At 42.0% G+C, this 21,181-nt stretch overlaps 1 protein-coding gene and 1 non-coding gene across 4 annotated transcripts; one reads left to right on the forward strand and one right to left on the reverse strand.

The window, feature by feature from the left end:
• Positions 1 to 1,831: 1,831 nt before the first annotated feature.
• zap70 (zeta chain of T cell receptor associated protein kinase 70) lies at positions 1,832 to 18,376 on the forward strand. 3 transcript variants are annotated; one of them, XM_008297292.1, is made up of 13 exons: positions 1,832 to 1,882; positions 7,989 to 8,459; positions 10,035 to 10,195; positions 10,293 to 10,431; positions 10,520 to 10,601; positions 10,757 to 10,779; positions 10,862 to 10,895; positions 12,116 to 12,275; positions 12,388 to 12,594; positions 14,456 to 14,648; positions 15,642 to 15,782; positions 15,895 to 16,007; positions 17,748 to 18,376. In XM_008297292.1, exons 2-13 carry the CDS (start codon positions 8,055 to 8,057, stop codon positions 17,878 to 17,880), a joined length of 1,791 nt encoding a protein of 596 aa, XP_008295514.1. In that variant the 5' UTR covers positions 1,832 to 1,882; positions 7,989 to 8,054; the 3' UTR covers positions 17,881 to 18,376. The 3 variants fall into 3 exon arrangements, with proteins under 3 accessions (XP_008295514.1, XP_008295512.1, XP_008295515.1); XM_008297290.1 differs by lacking the exon at positions 1,832 to 1,882 and adding an exon at positions 7,522 to 7,789; XM_008297293.1 differs by lacking the exon at positions 1,832 to 1,882 and adding an exon at positions 7,522 to 7,789 and having other exon boundaries at positions 8,013 to 8,459.
• On the reverse strand, positions 17,133 to 17,204 carry trnae-uuc (transfer RNA glutamic acid (anticodon UUC)). The gene has a single exon. It is a non-coding gene; the product is annotated as a tRNA-Glu (tRNA).
• Positions 18,377 to 21,181: the final 2,805 nt, after the last annotated feature.

The raw sequence follows: 21,181 nt of genomic DNA on the forward strand, positions 1-21,181 counted from the left end.
AGAGAGATTTCAGTACCTTCGGACAGCGCTAGCTAGCTGCTGTTTGCTGGGTTTTCCCATAGACTGTATAAAAGATGGACGTAGCAACCGCCCCGGAAAATGAAGCCAACCCGGAAGTGTCAAAAACCTGCAGTATCACTACATCTGCTGGCTGCTGGCTCCACAAAGCCCTGGCTCCCATAGACTGGAATTGGAAAAGAAGTGATCACAGATCATGAAATACTGCATTCCTCCAGCTCAGGATTTTTTTCTTATTAGTTTTCATGGTCAAATCCAGAGATCAGGTGGCCAATCTGAAAATAAATCAATACTGAATTTTTTTAAAAATCGTCAACATTTTGCGGGGCAAGGGGCGTGGCTGGCTTGATTGACAGTCAGCAGCGACCATACAGCAGAAGGCGGTAAATGTGGGCGGGCAGAGAGGGCCCGCCTCTCAATCCGTCTGACCAATCGCTGCTCCTATGGCTCCGCCCCCCTCCGACGATTTTTGAGTCACTGGCTCCAAAAAGCCAAGATGTCAACCAGGAAGTAGCAAAACCCTGGCTTCATGTTCTCAGTGCAGAAACCAACGGGTGACGTCACGGTAGCTACGTCCATCTGTTATACAGTCTATGGGTTTTCCTGGTTGTTTGGTTTGTAAAATGCCAGAAAATGGTGATAAATGTTCAGAGTTTCTGATGTCCTGCGTTGTCTACAAACCAAAGATATTAAGTTGACTCATGAAGGAGGTGAGAAACTGGAAAATTAAAGTAGTCAGAGAATTTTGACTTTTTATTTCTTAAAAAAGTACTTAAAACAAACTAGTCAATAATGAAAAAAGAAAAAGTTGGCGATTAAACTTAATAGTTGAAAACTAATTGATAATTAGTCATTTCACACTTTTTGTTTGGATGTTTTTGTGTGGATTAAACAAATTAGAAAAGACAATGTGTTAAGTTTGTTGGCCTCAGAGGTGCTGAAAGGTGGGTTTTGTTGGCTCTGAGCAAAGCTAAGCTAACTGTTTTCCTGTCATCGTGCTAAGCTAAGTGCAGCCTGGCTGTAGCACTAGTGGACAAACTTCTCATTGAATTCTCATCGTGAAAGCAAATAAAACTAATTTTCCAAAATCTTGAACGATTTATTTAATATTGAGGCACTCGGGCTTGAATGTTTGGAGGCTGTGTTTTACAGTTTGTAGTGAGTCAGTGGAGATTTAAAGAACAGTCGTCCTCAGATGTATTCACAGCCTCCCATTAAAGAAAGAAAAAACATCAGTCACTAAAATAAACTGAAAATGACAAAAGTAATAATAAATAAAAATTTAATGGAAATCATGACGTTGCTTTTGAATTGTGGTTCAACAGAAATATTAAAAAACAAACAAAAAAAATCAAGCAAACCAGCATGTTGGACCCATAAACTGATATCTAGTTGAAAACCCTTTGAGCCAATCACTGCCATCAGGTGTTTCTGTAACTCTCAGTCAGACTTCTTCACCTGTTGACAGGTATTCTGGACCCCTGCTCATCAACAAAGGCCTCTACTTTGTCCGGGACGGTTTTGTTTATTTTTTTAAATTATTCTTTTCAACCACAATTCAAAAGCAATGTCTTATTTCACTACATTCTAATTTAGCAAATTTTTATTTATTATTACTTTTTTCAGTTTCTAGTTATTTGAGTGTGAATTTTGCTTTTCTTTAATGAATACATTTGAGGACGACTGTGTGGCAGTCAAGCTGAACTCAGCGCCCTGTGCATGCATTTTGCCGTTATTGGTGTGTGTGCAGGTTTGTGTGTGTGTCTCGTTTTGTCTAACCACCGCTTCTTCACAGCACCTCACCCGGCTGTCAGATCAACAGATACAACCGTCTGTGAAGCAGCGCCGTACCCAGCAGTGAAGCGTAAGTCGTTTTTACTCTTACATCCGCTCGTGTAGGAGTGGACCAGTTTGTCTTGTTAGATTACATTTAATGTGTTTGTGACAAACATACGATAAGTGTTGACATGGTGAGGGCAGGCCGAGGCCGAGGCGTCGTTGTTTCAGCAAAAAGCATCAGTACGGTTGGAAGTCTAAGGTCTCTGTGTGTCGTCCACATTCATGAGATCACACATGATTCTGTCGATATCAATTTGTTATCATCAAACTCAACGGTAAAAGTGTGGTTTAACAACATGTTGTAGTATTTGTTTGATTCAGTACAAACTAAGCTTGTAATCATCCAGTAGTCTGTCATATATTTTCATTGATCTTTTAATTTTTACAAAAGAAATCTCCAGTCAAATTGATTTATTTTATTTTTATTTCCATGGCCGTGTCTGGACTGTTCATAAGAATAAAGCAGCTTGTGCACCGCAGTCCGGCTCAGGCATTGTTGCTTTGGCTTACAAAAGCAGCCATTACATGAGCAAAATATAAAAAGATGTTTTTATTGTGCCTTGGAATAGAAAACCAAAAAAATGAGTAGGTTTTAACACACCCAAGAGCTCCGTGTGTGTGTGCCTTTTATCGCTTGTAACTTTTCCTAAAATGACTGGATGTATTTTTGGTTCTGGGCTGAAGCGTATCTGCGAGATGTGCCAGCAACGGTCGGCCGATACTGGCCAGAGGAACCAAAACTGGGTTTTCAGGACGAAATGTGCTCATTAATTCACGGTATGATGTTGAAAGAGTTTCAAGACAATTTAGGATTAATGCACCATTGAGGAAAAGTGAATAGAAAAGAAACTCCGGTTGTGTCGTGCAGCTTGAGCTATTTTAGGGATTCAGCATTTAGGTGTTAAAGTGCTGCTGAAAGTGGAAGTTTGCTTCATTTTTTTGCTCCCCAGAGGTTCATGTTGCTTTGAGATAATACAGCCTGAATGATAACAGGGAAACACACGCACACTGTTTATTTGAATGTCAATTGTTTCCACTGGTTCAGGAAATTCTGGTTCAGTTTGGGGCACTTAGGCCCCTGATCCGATATGCATATCAGCCTCTTATCCAAGTCCGCCCACGTTCTCAGATGTTTTCAGATTATCACTAAAACAAAAGATTTGTGGAAAAATAATTTCATGTGTGCGGGTTAAAGGACACATTATCGGTTGTCGGATGCCTACACGGTCTGACAGGCTGATGTATGTACGGAGGAATGCTCTGAGTTACATAACCACAGGCTGACTTCCTGATAGGGCAGCACAACGGTTTTGACGTAAAAAAGTCTAAAAGCTAAACAGCAAACTTATCACCAGAGTGTACTCGCTTTAATGCCAGTCAAAGAATCTAAAGAAAGCTTGTTGTAGTGAGAGAAGCAAATCAAATGACTGATCTCATGCTTGTATTTGTGTTTATAATTCACAGGAGTTAAAAAAACGGTGACAGAGTTTCGGCGTCTCAACGCTGTTCCGGCAACTTTGCTTGTTCTGTTTTTATTCTCTGCTGCTAATCGTTTAATACGCTGCAGGCCGATCGCTGCTCCACCGTATTTACACGATCCTGCCTTTTTCTGACACATTTCTTTGTTCTGATGTCTGGAGGAGTTTACGTTCTAGAGTTTCACAAATATTACCAGTGTAGGTTTTATAGCGCCGCTTCTGATATTTTTAGCCGCGCCAGTGATGTGGCTCGAGGAGTGGCTGCTTCAGTTCTGACTGAAACATTTCAAAAAGTGCCGTATGGATCGCTGTAAAATCTCATACAGATGTTTTTGCTCCTTAGAGGATGTATCTGGATGACTTGAGCTTTCCATTGCAGGAACTCGGGGCAGGCGCGAGGCGGCACGAACGCTTACAGGAACAGCCCCGTAATCAGCTCTCTGAGTCTTTGTGTTTGTGAGGCGGTGTAGATTCTGACGACGACGGCGTCGACTCTGCGTGCAGCGAAACAGAAATAAAGAGTCTTTCCTGGACCGAGGAAATAGAACAGGAGAGGTTCTATAGGGGCAGTTCTTGCAATCAAAAAGCACAAAAAGATTCAGGTGTAACCCTAAAAACTGCCTCCAGTGGAAAACAGCCTTTTGCTGAACCCGTCGTAAGGGTTGAGATTTTAGTTTTTCAGCTTCACATCGCCTTTGGGTCGCCATCAAAATGGGTGAAGACATGAATACCTCCATCAGGATGACTGGTAGTAATGTTGTTAATAATCTTGCGCAATCATCAGGTCAGGATCAGGTCAAACATCGACCTCCTTTACACTGTGTTTGAGCCTAATTAGCACAAGTTAGCACGCTAACACACTGAACCAGTACAGGTGAGCAGTAAACGTCTGCAGGTTCACACAGTGAGCATTTGGCCTTTAAGTCGTATTTGAACATTAAGTTTTAGCTGATAAGGGGCGCCGCGGTAGCTCACCTGGTTGAGCTGGCGTCCCACGAACAGGGGCTGAAGTCCCGGATGTAGTGGTCGTGGGTTCGAGTCCGACTCATGACCCTTTACTGCAGGTCCTTCCTCCATTCTTCTCCTCCACTTTCCTGTCTCTTGCTTCACTGTACTATCAAATAAAGGCAAAAAAAAAAAGTTTTCACTGACATTACTGACAGCATATGTGCTAATAGTTTCATCTTCAGTGACATGATGAGTTCTGGACTTTTACTTACAACGGATTAACTTTTAACGTGCAGTCTGCAGCTTTCACTGGAGTAAATTACAATCATTTGTTTTCCACGACTACTTCAGAGTATTCTTTCATAGATTCCAATTTTAGCTTTTCCTAGCTTGCATGTCTGAGTTTTTACCCGTTTTTCATAATTAAGAGCAATCAGAAGGATTATATAAAGCTTTCACTCTGTTCCTCGTGCAAAACCTCTCAATCACTGACATCAAGATTAATAACCTGGAACGGCAACTCTGTCCAAAATAGAAAACGTTTGACCAAAGGACAAACACAATCAGGTTCATGTTTAACTGCATTTACTTTGCAGCCGAGAAAGCAAATCGTGCCATAAAGTTTTCACTCTTCTTTCTTCTCTGTGGAAAGCGAAAGCTGAGGCCTGTTAGGTTTTGGCGTGTGTCACTTATGTCCTCCCCCACTGGAGTGACTCATAGGACGTTTTTTCCACTGCTCACTGGGTCACTATCTGCTCGCCTGTGCTGCATCACCTGGAAGCATAAATACGGTGCATGCAGTCTGTTTCTGTCTTTTAAAGTGTCTTCAGTCCCAGACAAAGCATGAAAGATGTGGGTTCAAAGTGACGCTCTGGAAGTGTGTCATGAGCCCCGTCACCCGTCTGCACCCTCTGGTTTGTGGTTCATTATACTCCAGTTAAGTAGAAAAAGTGAAAAAAGTCGTATTCTAAAAAAGAGCACAAGAAGTCTGTCAGTATGTTGGTTGGTTCGGTTCCCTCGTACATGACAGCGGCGTGGCTAATACGCTGTCATGCTGCGTTAAAGGGGGACTGCTGGTTTGTTTTTCTTTCAGTTTGTTCAAGTAGCATCACAGACGTTGGTTAGGAATTCACGGAGCTTTTTAATCCTCACAATTATTGGCTCTACACTGACTCAGTGGTGTTACTTACATCCAGGTTCATACAAGTTGATAAAATGTCAGACTGTGAATACGACCGTCATGTCTTCTGATCGCTTTCCTACCCAGCAAGCAGACAAAAACAGAAAAAAATTAAATGTAAAATTATATAAAACAGAAAAAAGACCACTTGAGACGCTAAAATAATTTAATTAAATGACTTTTAACTTTAATAATGTCATAAAAAAACACCAACACAATATGTTCTATCTAGAAGATTAGACAGGAGTTTATCTCAGTGTTTATTTAATCTACAGCAGCATCAGACCAGCAAAGCTCAGTTTACATTCTGAATAAAAGAACGACAGAATAAAGAGCGATTTCTGGGGTGAAGGTTTGGATCAGGGTGAGATGTCAAACAAACAATAAAGAGTACAGTGATAACTCCTCCCTGTCACCTCCTCATTGCCGAAGCGTCACTTTCGACACAATAAACTCACCTTCACCCAGCACATTATTCTGTCTCTAAAACAGCCGTCCATCACCTAAAAAACAAAAACACCCGCCTCCGGCCCTCTCTCTCCTTCCTCACAGCACAAACCCTCATCCACACCTTCATCACATCACACACTGACTACAGTAAGAGCATCCTCTTTGGTACCACCACCAACCTCCCCAATAGACTCCAATACATCCAAAACTCTGCCGCCCGCCTCCTCACTCACACCTCCTCCCGAGACCACATCACCCCTGTTCTTTAAAACCTTCACTGACTCCATCCCTTCATGTCGGACCAAGAACCGAACCTGGGGAGATAGGACCTTCTCCGTCGCCGCCCCCATCCTCTGGACCTCTCTCCCACAACATATCCGTGACACCACAGACCCAGTAGTCTTCAAATCCAAACTAGAAACTCACCTGTTCCTCTCTGCTTTTCTCACTTAAACCTCTAGCTTGATATCTTGTGTTGTTTTTATCTGCTCGCTGTATTTCTGCGTAGCCTACTTCACTTCCTTTTGTTGTTCTTTTATCCTGTAAAGCGTCTTCGAAAAGTGCTATACAAATAAAATGAATTATTATTAGTATTATTATTATTATCTCTGAGCTGTAGTGCAAAAGATGTCCAAAGCAGCACAAAGTGGGGCCTTTACATTGTGCTGGGAATCCCTCTTCAGTGAATGTATGCAGAGATAACATCATCCAATCATTAGCTGTGCATTTCATCTCTCTTAAACTGCAGCATGCTGACGAGAACGTTCTACAGAAACACCGGGTAAAATGCAGTTTATGAAGCGCTCGTGTGAGTCGGGTATCTGTTGGTCCACATTTTAAGCTCTGGCTGTCTTTGTTGCGGTGAGCCTCCGGGCCGGCCACAGTGGATTCTTGCTTCTTGCGGCGGTGGCGTCGTGTTGCTGCTCGGTTGTCCACTGTAGATGTGGGCACAGGCTGAGCTCTGTGGCCAGGAAGCTGAGGTTTCACACTTTTTTTAAATTCCGATGACACATTGTGTTGACACGTTGTTGTTCCTTCATCTGAAACCTTCCCAGTCTTCATGTGAAACTGCTCAAATGTCAGATAAGGCACACATCAGGGCCATTTGTGAGTAGGTTGAGCTTTTCCATGAACTGAGACGGACACTGATTGACAGCGATTAGCAAAACTGACAACGTTTCCAACACACTGTGGGAGAAATGTTGTTTTGTTTGTTGGTTTTTAAAACTTTATTGTTGCTATTAAACATCCTAAGATCCATGCTTGTCATAAAACCTCAGTCCGTACTGCATGTAGATCCTCTGTACATCTGATTGTTTCCTTTCTGCATGTTGTGAGCTGATGTGTGTGACGAATTGAGATCACTGTCGATTTTCCTTTTAAACTCAAACTGCCTGATATCACACAGCCGCTCCAGTCAGACCTGCTGATTTTAATCTTATCTTTACGTCATCGTCTCGGTTGACGCTGAAATCGTGACAGATTTCCAACAGACACGTCTCATGCTGCACTCTGTAGTTGTCGTACCAGCACACTGGGATGGATTCAGCCTCAAAAGTCTTTTTCCAACGAAGGGAAAACGTATAAGCTCGAGTTTCTGAAGCAGAGGGAATGCTCTAGAACCAAACAGCACCTGCTTAACGGAAGAGCAACACGCTGGAGAAAGGAGGCTGTGAGGGCGGACTGCAGCTTCCTGTTGTGGCTTTTGTCACCAGTTTGTTAATCTGCAAGCTTCATGCAATTTCAAAGTGTGGGGGCCTCAAGCTAAACATCTCATCCAGACTTGTGACTCCTCACCGCTCGTCTCTGCAGAGCTGACAGTCCTGTGAAACGCTGAAGTCTCTCGTCAGTCCTGGTTGTAGCACGAGACGAGGAGGTGAGGCTCTGAAGACGTTGAGTGTTTTACTTCTTGTAAAGATGTGTAGCGCTGATTTTTGTCGCTCCACAGCTTGTATTCTGCAATTTGGTGAATGGGACATTAGGGTTGCTTGAGCAGACGGTGGAGGAGGCGGAGGTCACAGACTAGATGAATTAGGTTATTCCTAAACACCTTTGTTCCTCTTTTCACCCTCTAGTTTCCTTCCACCGCCTCCATCCAGGACTTCAGGACCAGGTCCGGCTCGACTCTCCCAGGCCTCAGCATGTCCACCGACCCCGCCGTCGAGCTGCCGTTCTTCTACGGCAGCATCAGCCGCGCGGATGCCGAGCAGCACCTGAAGCTGGCCGGGATGTCTGACGGCCTCTTCTTGCTGCGACAGTGTCTCCGCAGTCTGGGAGGCTACGTCCTGTCCATCGTGTGGAACCTGGAGTTCCATCATTACTCCGTAGAAAAGCAGCTCAACGGGACCTACTGCATCACAGGAGGGAAGCATCACTGTGGGCCTGCCGAGCTCTGTGAGTTCTACAGCAAAACCCCCGAAGGCCTGGTGTGCATCCTGAAGAAACCTTGTCTGCGCCCCCCGGACACGCCGATACGCTGCGGCGTGTTTGACAACCTGAAAGACAACATGCTGAGGGAGTACGTGAAGCAGACCTGGAACCTGGAGGTGAGGCTGGAGTTAGGATTCAATACATTACATCAGCCTTTAAAAACCTGTTTACCCGAGTACTGTGCATGTCTGAGCCACGTGCACTATATATATATTGGCTTTTAGGTTAATTTTACAGCTGTAGCTACTTTTCAGATTCAGATATTACACAAATATCATACGATCGGGTTTTTAAAATGCTCCAACACAAACCAGATGTGTTAAAATGACCTCCAGCTTTAACCATCTGTGACTTTAAATTAACGCTTCACTGTTAAAATACTAATAATGACAAGAAACATGAAAAAAACTTTTACTTTTAATACTTTAAGTACATTTTGTTGGTCATTCTGAAAGCAGGATTTTATTTTTTACTTTTACTTCAGTAAATGATTCTATATTTTACTATGATTAAACTTGTAAAAGCGAACAGGTTCAGTTCATTTAAACTGCTGTTCATGTGCAGATGACCTCCATCTGCAGTGAAAATGACACTTTAAACTTTCATCAGCAGCATGTCTTTTATGAATCAGCGTCCCCGCCTCTCCAGAAAACATCCTGTCGACATCCGTCTTCAGGTCAACGGATTGTTTAACCTGCACATGAAGTAAAGGGGAATTTGTCGTGAGGCGTTTGTCATTTGGAATATCCATCGCACACATGTGAAAATAACACACATTTTCCACCGTGGAAAGCTGAACACAACGTGACATCAAGCCCTCCTTCAGTATCTTAAGGGACTTTTTTGACAGGTGAAGCGATTCCTCCCCAGAACCTCATGCAGACTGTGATTCGTCGAGCGGCAGAGACGGCAAAAGTCCTCACACTCTTTCCTTAAGTAGAGATACTTGTGTAAAAGTAGACTCTGGTAAAAGTACTGATTTAACTCCTTTACTCAAGTAAAAGTAAAAAAGTAAAGGTTCGGAAATTTACTTAAGTACAAAAGTAAAAATGAATTTTTAGCTTCGATGATACGCGATGCCTCTTTTGATGACTCTGCAAAATGAAAAAAGTTGTAATCACACAAACCAGGATTGTTTTCATCCTTTAGGAAGCTGCACAGAGCTGCTACAGAGAAACACATCACTGGACAGTTTTCCATTTCATTATAAACATTAAACATTATAATCAACATGGAAACACTCGTCTCTTCAAGGCTACCATCATCTGTTATTGAGCCTCAGCAGAAGCTGGTTCTCAAAGTTCTGCCCTTCTGGGTCTGAACATCAGTCCTGCAGAACTGAACAGCCTCTGGCAGGCAGCCGAGGCAGGCAGGCCTGTGTGGAGCTTCAGTGACAAACTGCTGGGAAAGATAAAGACGTTTGTTGTTACGTCTTTTACGTCATGTCGTCATCAGCAGAGGCTGAAACAAGCAACGAGCCAGTTTAGAGAATGTGAGGAGTAGAAAGTCCAGATGTTTGTGTTCAAATGTAGAGAGTCAAAGTAAAAAGTCATCAGAAAAATTAAGTACAGATACCTGCAAAATCTACTGGAGTACAATAATGAAGTATTTGTACTTGGTTACTTCCCTCCTCTGTCCAGCAGAAACACTGTGTTCACTCTGAATGTTTCTGTGTCTGTTTCTCTGTTCAGGGAGAAGCCATGGAGCAGGCCATCATCAGTCAAGCTCCTCAGCTCGAGAAGCTGATCGCCACGACGGCCCACGAGAAGATGTCTTGGTATCACGGTAAAATCAGCCGCCAGGAAAGTGAGAGGCGGCTTTACTGTGGAGCGCAACCAGACGGCAAGTTTCTGTGAGTCTGTCTTTCCCCTCTGTGCCGACTTTTGCGTCTGTCTGGAGATTTTAGTTTCAAAGGCTTCAGTGTGGCTTTTGTGTTTTTTGTTTCTCAGAATTCGAGACAAAGAGACGTCTGGTACGTTTGCTCTCTCCGTGGTCTACGGGAAAACAGTTTACCACTATCAGATCCTCCAGGACAAGTCAGGCAGACTGTCCATGCCAGAGGGAACAAAGTTTGACACAATCTGGCAGGTCAGTCCTCCATCCATCGTGGTTTCCTCCAATATGTGTCTTCTGTGCTGCAGAGTTCAAACTGACCTTCTTCTCTGAATGCCTTCAGCTGGTGGAGTACCTGAAGATGAAACCCGATGGCCTGGTCACTGTTCTTGGGGAGGCTTGTATTTATGGAAAACCTCCTGAAAGTACTGAGCATCTTTCTTTCTTTTTTTTTTCTTTTTTTCCCCCAACATATCAACAATATGGGTTTCCAGTTTATGTTCTGAGGTTCTTTATAACATGCAGTTGTGCTTATTTCATGTTTGTTGATCCAACACTAATCTGTCTGGTAACGTTTCAGAGACACCACATCTTCCTGCATCAGTGAGTATCCGTTACGTACCGCACTGCTCGAGTCAGCATTTCTGTTCATTCTCTGTGATTCATTTCCATGTGGTTCTTTCAGAGGCGATCAAATGGATACACACCGCCACCTCGAGGTGAGTCGCCCACAGTGCAGCACGTGCACAAAATACAGTACGACAACAATTAGTTCTGCAATCAGCATCTCTCAGAAAGAAGTGACAGAAGTATCATCCACAAAATATAGAGTCACAGAACTACTGAGTTACTCATACAGCAAAAAAAAAATGCCCTCATGTATGTTTTATTTGTGTTAAATATCGTAATATTACAGATAAATCGCTGTTAAAGTTGCATCAACGGGTGAGATGAGTGTATAAATGATAAATGTGAAGCTAAGATGAACTTTACAGGATACAGTCGTCCTCAAATGTATTCCTACCCTCCCATTAAAGAAAAGACAAAATCCACAATAGTCCCCCAAATCCTGACAAACTGAAAAAAGTAATAATAAATAAAATTTTGCTAAATTTAGTGAAATAAGACATTGCTTTTGAATTGTGGTTGAAAAGAATAATTAAGAAAAAAAAAAAAACAGTCCTGGACCAATGAGAGCACTTTGCTGATGAGCAGTGGTCCAGAACACCTGTCAACAGGTGCAGAAGTCTGACTGAGAGTTACAGGAAACACCTGATGGCAGTGATTGGCTCAGAGGGTTGTTCAGCTAGATATTAGTTTACGGGTCCCATCATGCTTGTTTATTTTTATTTTTTTTTTAAATATTTCTGTTGAACCACAATTCAAACCCAATGATTTTCATTACATTTTTATTTATTATTACTTTTGTCAATTTCAACTTATTTCAGCTGTTTTTTTCCTTCTTTAATGGGAGGCTATGAATACATCTGACTGTACATTGTTGGGTAGTTTAATTAGCACCAGTGCATCATATTATTAAACACTGATTATTCTTGCAGTGAAATCTTAATCTGAAAAGCAGCCACTAGCTTCACGCGTCAAATACATGTTGGGGAGTAAAACCTGTGATATTTTCTTCTAATGTTAAGTCGCGTAACATGAGAATACTCAGGTTAAGTACTGAAGTGTTTAGACCAGAGGATTCAATTCAGTTACTACGAAACTTAGAGATTCAGTGACGACATTTTCCTCCTTTAAACAAGCAAGAGTTTCCAAAACTATTGCTGTGAATAAATTCACAACAAAGTCAGAAACAAACTAAAGACATAATTTATAGATGTAAGATTTTAAGGTTCCCTAAATGTTTGTCTTAAAAGGTGCTAAGTAGTGTACAGAGTACTTCAGATGAATATTTTCTGACGTGACTTGCACCCTGCAGCCGAAGACCTGCCCATGGACTGCGCTGGATTCAACCCGTATCACGACCCCAATGACATCAAGAGGTTCAACATCAAGAGGAATCAGCTGATGATCGACGAGCTGGAGCTTGGCTCTGGGAACTTCGGCTGCGTCAAGAAGGGCGTCCTCAAGGCAGAATCGTGAGGACGTACACTTTAGAGAACAAAACCTGCGTTAAAGCCGGACACGCTGCACTTCTAGTGGATCCAGTGTCTTTACTGGGCGGGTTGTTTAATGCTTGTTTTGTTTCAGAGGTCAGATAGACGTTGCCATCAAAGTGCTGAAGAGCGACAACGAGAAGCTGGTGAAGGAGGAGATGATGAGGGAGGCAGAGATCATGCACCAGCTGAGCAACCCCTTCATCGTTCGCATGCTGGGCCTGTGCAACGCTGAGAATCTGATGCTGGTCATGGAGATGGCCTCCGCCGGACCGCTCAACAAGTTCCTCTCCTCCAGAAAGTGAGTACATGGAGCAGATAGCTAGTTGGTGTGGTGTTGTTTGGTGAAACGCAACGAGAACAAATATCAGTGGATAGATAAAAGAAAAAAAATGATGGAAAACAGAAAAACTGCAAGCGAGGAGTTCATTTAAGAAAAACAGATAAGTCCATCTTCACAAACCTTCAGAAAACCCACTTTTCCATCGTCTACCTGAGACAACATCAATCAGTTGTCTCTGTTTTTGTCATTTCTACTGAGTCAAATCCACTCAGCTTCAGTTTGACTGAGTTTATCTCAAGCAAACAACGTCAACATAAGTCTTCTAAAAAACTACAAAAATGGAGTCATCTGCTTTTGCAAATGAACTCTTCAAGTATCAAATTACGACGGAGGATCATGAAACGTTACCAGATCTGATGAGTTTCTCTGGTTGACGGTGAATCGTCGTTTAATCCTAAATCGCCAGTTTCTGCTCGACCACTTCTGATTTGCCTGACTTTGTTTTTGTTTGTTTTTTTGTTTTTTTTGTGGTACAACTTATCACAGCCGCTCAATCAGTGGTGGAAGTTCAACAAAAATGACTTCTTTTCATTCTTATGACCAAGTATTTCATATTGAAGAGTATTCTGTATGTTTTCTTTAGTGTTATTGTGACATGCAGCTACGTACGGTTCAGAAAACATCACTGTTTAACTTCTGTATCATCGTCTGTCTCAAAGATGAAACTTCTCCCGATGGCTTCATTTTTTTTCATACTTTAGCCAACTCATAATCAGAGCTCGTTTGTACTGATTGCAGAATCGGTGGCATAATGAGAAATCAACGTGAACATTTCTGGCTTCATCTTTTATAATTCTTGTTGTTCAAACGTCATTTTAAATTTTAATGTGCGGGAAAACCTGCCCAATGTGGGAAAGTGAAACTTTGATCCCAGAAAGTAGATACCATTTTAAATATCTATAGTTTGTAATAATAAAGCAAATCAGAAATACTCGAGGACAGAATGATTTGAGATGGAATAACCTTACAGTCTGTTTGCAGTGTAGAGAAGGCAAGAGCAATCTGTAAGTCCCAGAGAGTATAGCTGCAAGTAGCTCCAATAACTCTCCTACATACATTTGAAAGTTATTAAAAACCACCTCTGGAAAATCCTCCAGGTGCAAACAGGAATAAATCATATGGCTGAGTCACTTCTATACCTTAAATAATCCTCATCTGCTGGTCACATAACACTTGTAAAGCATCTTTATTAGTCTGAGCCTGAGACACACTGACTCAGACGATACGATACCTGTCAGGATATTTCTGTTGTTTAGCACCTTAATGTGGTCGAAGGAAGGAAACGTGTCAACAATGATCGTCCCGTAGAACATAGAACAGTAAAAGTAAACGTATTTCCATAAACTGTGAGCTGACTGATGATCTGATGAACTTTACAAACACTATAGAAGCATCAGTCATTTCCTTTTGTCTTACTATAATTCTGACAAACTAAACATAAGATCTATGAAGACATAATAGAAAACATTCAGCATTTTCACATGTGAGCCCCACAGACGCTGAAAATTTGACTCAGAGTGTGTTTACAGCAACATTAAATAATTTCCTAAAGTTTTTGTGGGTATTTTTTCTTGTAACTGCCTTTAAAGTGTTTGTTAACAGTGAGCCATGTTTAATTTTTGGGGAGTTCATCTGAGAGATTCTTGACATTTAGTATTTCAAAAGAGTATTAAAAGTATTTTTTCTTTCTTACCTCTTTAACCTTCCTGTGACTCATCAGATTTGTGCAGGTTGGGACGTAGCTGTCCCTCAGTCTGTACAAGAAAAAAAAAAGCGTATATTTTTTAAACATCAAGTTGTCCTGACTTTGTCCCCACAGGGATACCGTCACTGTGGAGAACATTGTCAACCTCATGCACCAGGTGTCGATGGGGATGAAGTATCTGGAGGAGAAGAACTTTGTGCACCGAGATTTAGCAGCTCGCAACGTCCTGCTGGTCAACCAACAGTTCGCCAAAATCAGTGACTTTGGCCTGTCCAAGGCGCTGGGAGCCGATGACAGCTACTACAAGGTGCTCATGGTGTAGCCGCGTGTGTTTTTTGTTTTCTTTTTTAACACAGTGACGTAAATGTAGAATCACTAAAGGCTGAGGGCGCCGGGGTTATCAGCGTTTCAGCAAACATGAGTTGATAGTGTCTCTTACATCAATGGCCTTTCTGGGGATTTGCTGTCGTCACACAGCTCAAATGCTGATTTAGCACCTAAAACAACTAGTCCCAGGAAGCCAAGGAAATTATACAGGATGCTTAAAACGGGAACAACACGCTGTACAGCAGTGCTTCTCAGACATCTTTGAGCTACCACGACACTTTAAAGTGACATTCATTCACCACCAACACATCATACACGTGACATAAATTAATTAACGTTTATTTTATGTCATTTCAATATCTGACCGACGCCATTAACTCGTCTCTGCTCCGATCTGTTCGACTCTTCTGTCGACTCCACTTTAGAGTTACATCTAACAGATTAAATGATAAAGGCCTTCTTTCAGTCACACAAAGAAAGGACTTGATGGCTTTAGGAGGTGCTGCTGTGCAAATTTACAGACAGTTACTGAATTTGTTGATAAAAACAAATAATAAACTTCATTTTTTCAAAAGTAAAATTAGCTCAGATGTAGTGATCGCCATGGTTACTGCTCATGTGTCTGTTCTGATGAATTGAGAAAAATGTCATCTTATTTTTTCTTATTTTTTATTAGGAAAACGTCCATCTCTACAGAGGCAGCTTAGTAACCACTGTTCTAAATTATCTTCAGTTATCTTCAGTAGCTTTAAGCTAAACTCACCTTATCTCTTCTTATTCTGACAGTACCAGCTTGTTCTAACTCTTTTATTAAATCTGTATGAAGATTTTATTGAAAGAAATTCTATTACTGGACCCACTGCTTGTTAGGAGCTTAAACGCATGTGCAGTATGTTGGCCCTCATTGTCACCAAGGATGTTTGCAGCTTTAGCCGAGTCACTGACATTGTTTTTGTACATTTTCTGTTTTCAGGCTCGAACTGCAGGCAAATGGCCGATAAAGTGGTACGCTCCAGAATGTATTAACTTCCACAAGTTCTCCAGTAAAAGTGACGTGTGGAGTTTTGGTGTCACCATGTGGGAAGCCTTTTCCTACGGAGGAAAACCTTACAAGGTGTGTCTCTGCAGAACATTGCTATCAGCTGTGCGTATTAACTTGATCACAGAAGTCACACGCTGTTCCTGAGCATCACGCTGCTTCTCTTGTCTTTTTAATTTCTGCCCAGAAAATGAAAGGACCAGAAGTGATACGCTTCATTACAAATGGGAACCGGATGGAGAGTCCACCAGCATGTCCAGAGCGAATGTACACACTGATGACAGAGTGCTGGACATACTCGTAAGAAACTGGTTTTGCTTAAACTTGTTAGCTGTCCATTTTAGCTGTATTGAGTTGGGTTAGCACCTCAAATCTAGAGGATCCCTGGTTCATGTCCCGCTGAGGACACCCGGGATCTTTCTGCGTGGAGTCTCCATGTTCTCCCCGTGCAGCGTGGGTTCTCTCTGGGTTCTCCGTCTTCCTCCCACAAACATGCTGAGGTTAATTGGTGATTGTAAATTGTCCGTAGGTGTGAATGTGAGTGTGCTTGGTTGTCTGTCTCTAAGTGTAGCCCTGTGATAGACTGGTTACCTGTCCAGGTGAACCTGCCTTCACCCTGAGTCAACAGGGATAGATTCCAGCCCCCCATGACCCTAGTGAGGATTAAGCGGTGTATAGATGATGGATGGATGAATTTAGCCGGAGACAGACATGAGAACAAATAATAAATAAAACACCAAATATAACACCACTTACTCCCATAGAGGAGTCCTCATGCACACATATACCCCACTAACAGTCACAGATATTAAAACGTCTGAAAATAGCACCGCAGTTTGTTTTGCAGAACAGAAATCTGGATCTGGTGATGGTTCGCTTTGAACTTACTAACAATGTTAAATGTTCCAGCAAGTTAGTTAGCTTGGCCTCATACTGGAAACTTGAACAGCACCAGCAAACAGCAAATGATTTCCTGCACAATGTGTTTTTATTCTCTCTCATAAAGGAAAAACAAGCTGTGTTGTATCATATATATAAAAAAAAGAGTTTAGTAGGGCAATCTGCTATCTCATCACATTTCTATTTTTATTTAAACAGTAAGTATATTCTATATATAGTTACAGCATAATTGGTTGTACATGATACATAGGTGTCCACATGCTGGAGGTCAGGATTCTTTCCATTCATATATAATGGAAAGAAAAGCGACCACATCAGTTTGACCTTTGCAATAAACAGCAATGTTTTAAAGGCATTCCAAAGAGTCCATTCAAATGTGTACAGTAATGTGGCCTGGGGTGGTTCATATCAACAACATGCAGAGCCAGCCTCTGTTAATGTGACTGGATACACTAGTGATGAAGTCCCAGCTGGCAGGATGTTGTCATTTTACACTACAGTACCCCTGCACAGACTAAAAACCTGTTCCCATACCGGGAGTCGAACCCGGGCCGCCTGGGTGAAAACCAGGAATCCTAACCGCTAGACCATATGGGAGTCTGTCAACAGTTGTTATGTGTACAGATCAGAGTACGATTATCACAGCCATGTGCTTTACGAAATGCTTTTTTCTCCTCCCTAGAATGTAGAGTAGCTTTAAACTCACAGAAGAGGTGTGGAGACCATTGAAACAGACTTTAACCTGGAGGGAAACAGGTTTGGAAGATAGAACGGCATCATCAGCATAAAAACAAGCATCACAGTTTACAGTTAGAAAATAAACTAAAAACTATGTCTAGATGAAATAATGAAATTTATATGATTCCTAATGCGACACCTTCTTCAGTCATCTGGGAACTTGATTCTAAACAGTCTCATGTCAGCAGATTATTGAACAAAATCCAACAGCGATAACAGTCTTGGGTCGATCTTCAAAACACAGCTCTGTCGCTGAAAGACATGAATTACCTCAGTTAGCCAGAAATAAATACAATGCGCTGTATGATGTGTTGTTTTTAAGATGCTCTTAAGATCTTGTGACTTCCCTTCCAATCATCTCCGCCGTTAATCCAGCTGTTTCTGGCCCTCTCCTCTCACCAGGCATGAAGAGCGTCCTGACTTCAAGAAGGTGGAGGAGTCCATGAGGTCTTACCATTACTCCATATCCAGCAAGGCCAAGCCTGAGGGAGCTGAAGCTGCCGCCGCCGCCGCCGCCGCTGAGCCTACCAACTAGACAGAAGAAAGGCACATTCTGTTCCAGCGCTGCACAAAGCGTCCTTTCAACAAGCCATTAGACAAGCGAAACAAAGAGCGTTTTATGAACGGTGCACACTGACCAGCTTTGACTACGGTGCCGATATGCAGCTAAACAGGCCTCAGCGACAATAAATGTGCATTTGTAAATCGGACTAACGTGTGTCGGCAATGCATGGATGTCTGTCATGGTTTGAATGTTAAGTGTCTTCACATTAGTGAAAAAAAACGTTTTATATTCTGGTATTTTGAGGAAAGAATGAGAAAGAATGCATGTAAGAGTTTTTCACTGTAACTGTCACCACCTAAGGGCAGCTTATTGTTTTTAAGTCAAAAAAACTGATGATGAAATCTTTTTTTACAGATCACACATTTGTTGTTATGATAGATGGTGTTTTATGGAGAAACGTAGCCAGATTATTATTAGCCTGATTATGTTTTTGTCATACAGAACAAATAAATAATATGAAGTCGTCTGTGTGCTGAATTGCGTGTTATGTGACAGAGTTGTTAGGAGGTTTATGGACCAAAACGTTTGACGTAGGTGCTTCTTTTGGTTTTCCTGTTTAACATGATGCGTTGTGGTTTAATGTGGTTGTTCTAAAATAAATGAGGTTAGTCAGCTTGTCACATCCTGCATCAGAGGAAGTGCGTCTGACCTGTCAGGCAACACCATGGACTGTATATCATTTTACATGTTTACATATTTTTATACAGTCTACGGCAGGGACAGCGGTGGATGTTATTTACTTCCATGTTGGCAAACAGAGAGCATTGTGGGAGTTTAGACAGTAAAGTATGAGGCCTGCATGCTTTTCCACAAAACTGTGTTCATATGAGAATCCACCAGAACTCGGTTCAGTCCTACGAGAGCCTCCTCATTCTCTGATAAATCTGCAAATCTTCTTGGTTTTTTTTCCAGTCTCGAATTTGCCTCCAATGTGTTAAAAAAAAGAGAAAAGGAAGTTTTAAAAGTTAATTACCTAAGAGACTATTCAGTTGGTTGACCTCGTTGACAGTCCCGTACAAAGGAAACTTGTTTTGCTAGCTTAACACATGCTAGCTGTGTAACGTAGAGACGATGCACATACTGAGTGGTTCATGGTTCATACATCGTATGTCCCTGTACCTCTAACTCGTTTCTTGCTTTTGGTTTTGTGAATGTGACAGTAATGCTCCGTATACATATTCAATAAAAGCGTTAGCCTCTGATTCTGTCTCACAGCTATAAAATGCATTTCCCCTTGTTGAACACCAGGACAGCACAGTCCCTGTATTATGAGGACTTACAGGTATAAAGCAAAACTATATAAAAATGAGGCGTTCTGTTGGAAAAATGTTGAACTGTGTTATTACAAAGGAAACTTGTTCAGCTAGTTTAACACATGCTAGCTGTGTAGCATCCAGAGGACACATATTGAGGTAGTTGAGTATGATCGATGACAAAATAGTTCACAGAACTGGCTCTACACGTGGCAGCATAACCCCCTCAAATGATCTCTTGCCATGTATTTTTGGTGCTATTTTGGTGGCAGTAATGCTCCACGCACATGTTTCATTAAATTATTAGCCCCCAATTGGCCTCTTCCCCGTGCTGTGGTGACCTGTCCATCCATCCTGAATGAGATGCATTCTTGTGGGGAACAGTCCTGAAATGAATTTACAGACATGAATCAAATCTATGTGCAGAGGAGGCATTAGTGACATCAGGCCACCATACAAGTGGTGAATACCTCAATTAATTTCAGGTTAAATGAAGAGATAAGGTCGCCGGTTTGCGTCCCGGGATCTTCCTGCGTGGAGTCTCCATGTTTTCCCCGTGCAGCGTGGGTTCTCTCCGGGTTCTCCGGCTTCCTCCCACAGTCCAGAAACATGCTGAGGTTAATTGGTGATTGTAAATTGTCCGTAGGTGTGAATGTGAGTGTGCTTGGTTGTCTGTCTCTAAGTGTAGCCCTGTGATAGACTGGTGACCTGTCCAGGGTGTCTCCTGTCTAAGTCAGCTGGGATAGACTCCAGCCCCCCGCGACCCCAGTGAGGATTAAAGTGTATAGATAATGGATGGATGGATGGATGGATGGATGGATGAAGAGATAAGCTGGGTCAATGATCCTAGAACCCAGTGGAATACCAGATGGCTGTTTTTGTGTTTCCATTTCCACGCTCCACTGCAAAGAAAAAAACTCTGACATTGCTTTATGTTGATGCCAATCAGTTAAAATTTCCAGTGATCGGTCAGGGCATGGGACGTCCTTACAAAACATATACAGACAACATGCCAATGGTCTTCTGACTCAGAAAAAATCTAATTTCTGTTAAATTAGTGGTTAAACTGAGCAAATTAGCACTATGTATGTAACCTGAACGGAATTAAATCTAAAAGTCCAACTTATAATTCAGCCTTACTCAGTTAACACGATACCAATGATGACACGAGAAAATCAAGAACGGTTTGTTGGGTTAGGGTTAGGGTTTGCTGGCATGTCAGTCAGAGCCGTAGTCAGACACATGAATGCTCACAACTCTACCATCGGACTGCTAAGAAATAGTTTTAGACAACTGTGGACGGATGTATTTAACAACTTGATCCCGTCCCCCGTAACATTCGTCAAATTCGCCAAGCCCTTCAGGAAGACACAACATTAGGCAAGTCACATCAACAAGCTCATCAATAATATGGACACACTCGTTACTGACTTGTGATTTCTGGTCTCCAGCTGCTCATGACATCCAATGCTTATTCCCCTGTGTTAAACAGATAGTATTATTCAGTATATTTATTAGTACCTTTTATGTCGAAGAATATTAGAGTATTGTAGTGTCACACTTTGGGGATACAGGGATCGCTTTGGGTGAAATAGTTTATCTGGGTCACTTCCTTTGATCGGTCATGTGTAAGATGACTGCCTTGTAGAAGTGCACAGTCTCGGCCACATAACTGGATGCGGCACTAAGCTGTCCGTCCGTCTCGCTCCCATTTTCGTGAAACTCCTGAACAAGTTCTCGAAAATTTGCTTGGGGCAGCAAATCACCCACAAGCCAGAAGGAACAATCCACTGGTTTCTGGCAAAGAAGCTGCTGTTACAGTGTCACCGAAAGCACTACTGCTGGTCATGTTTTCCTGCTGGGCCTGTGTGTTTAGTGGTAATTTAATGTTGTTGTGTTTTCATTTTATGTATTTAATTTTTTCTACATTTATAGTTTTGTTTGTGACAGAGTCTGACAGAGAAAAGTCTGCAGCTGCTCTTTTTAAATTATAGCTGATTGTCCTCATTTTTTTCACC

This window comes from Stegastes partitus, unplaced genomic scaffold (assembly GCF_000690725.1).
Source record: "Stegastes partitus isolate 25-593 unplaced genomic scaffold, Stegastes_partitus-1.0.2 Scaffold1206, whole genome shotgun sequence".
Classification (NCBI taxonomy): Eukaryota; Metazoa; Chordata; class Actinopteri; family Pomacentridae; genus Stegastes; species Stegastes partitus.

Bases quoted from the DNA above. Each gene is read 5' to 3' on its own strand.
- zap70 (XM_008297292.1), top strand. From the start codon at position 8,055: ATGTCCACCGACCCCGCCGTCGAGCTGCCGTTCTTCTACGGCAGCATC. The intron at 10,602-10,756 runs GTACTGAGCATC...GTAACGTTTCAG, and splicing joins TTATGGAAAACCTCCTGAAA to AGACACCACATCTTCCTGCA. The intron at 16,008-17,747 runs GTAAGAAACTGG...TCCTCTCACCAG, and splicing joins ACAGAGTGCTGGACATACTC to GCATGAAGAGCGTCCTGACT.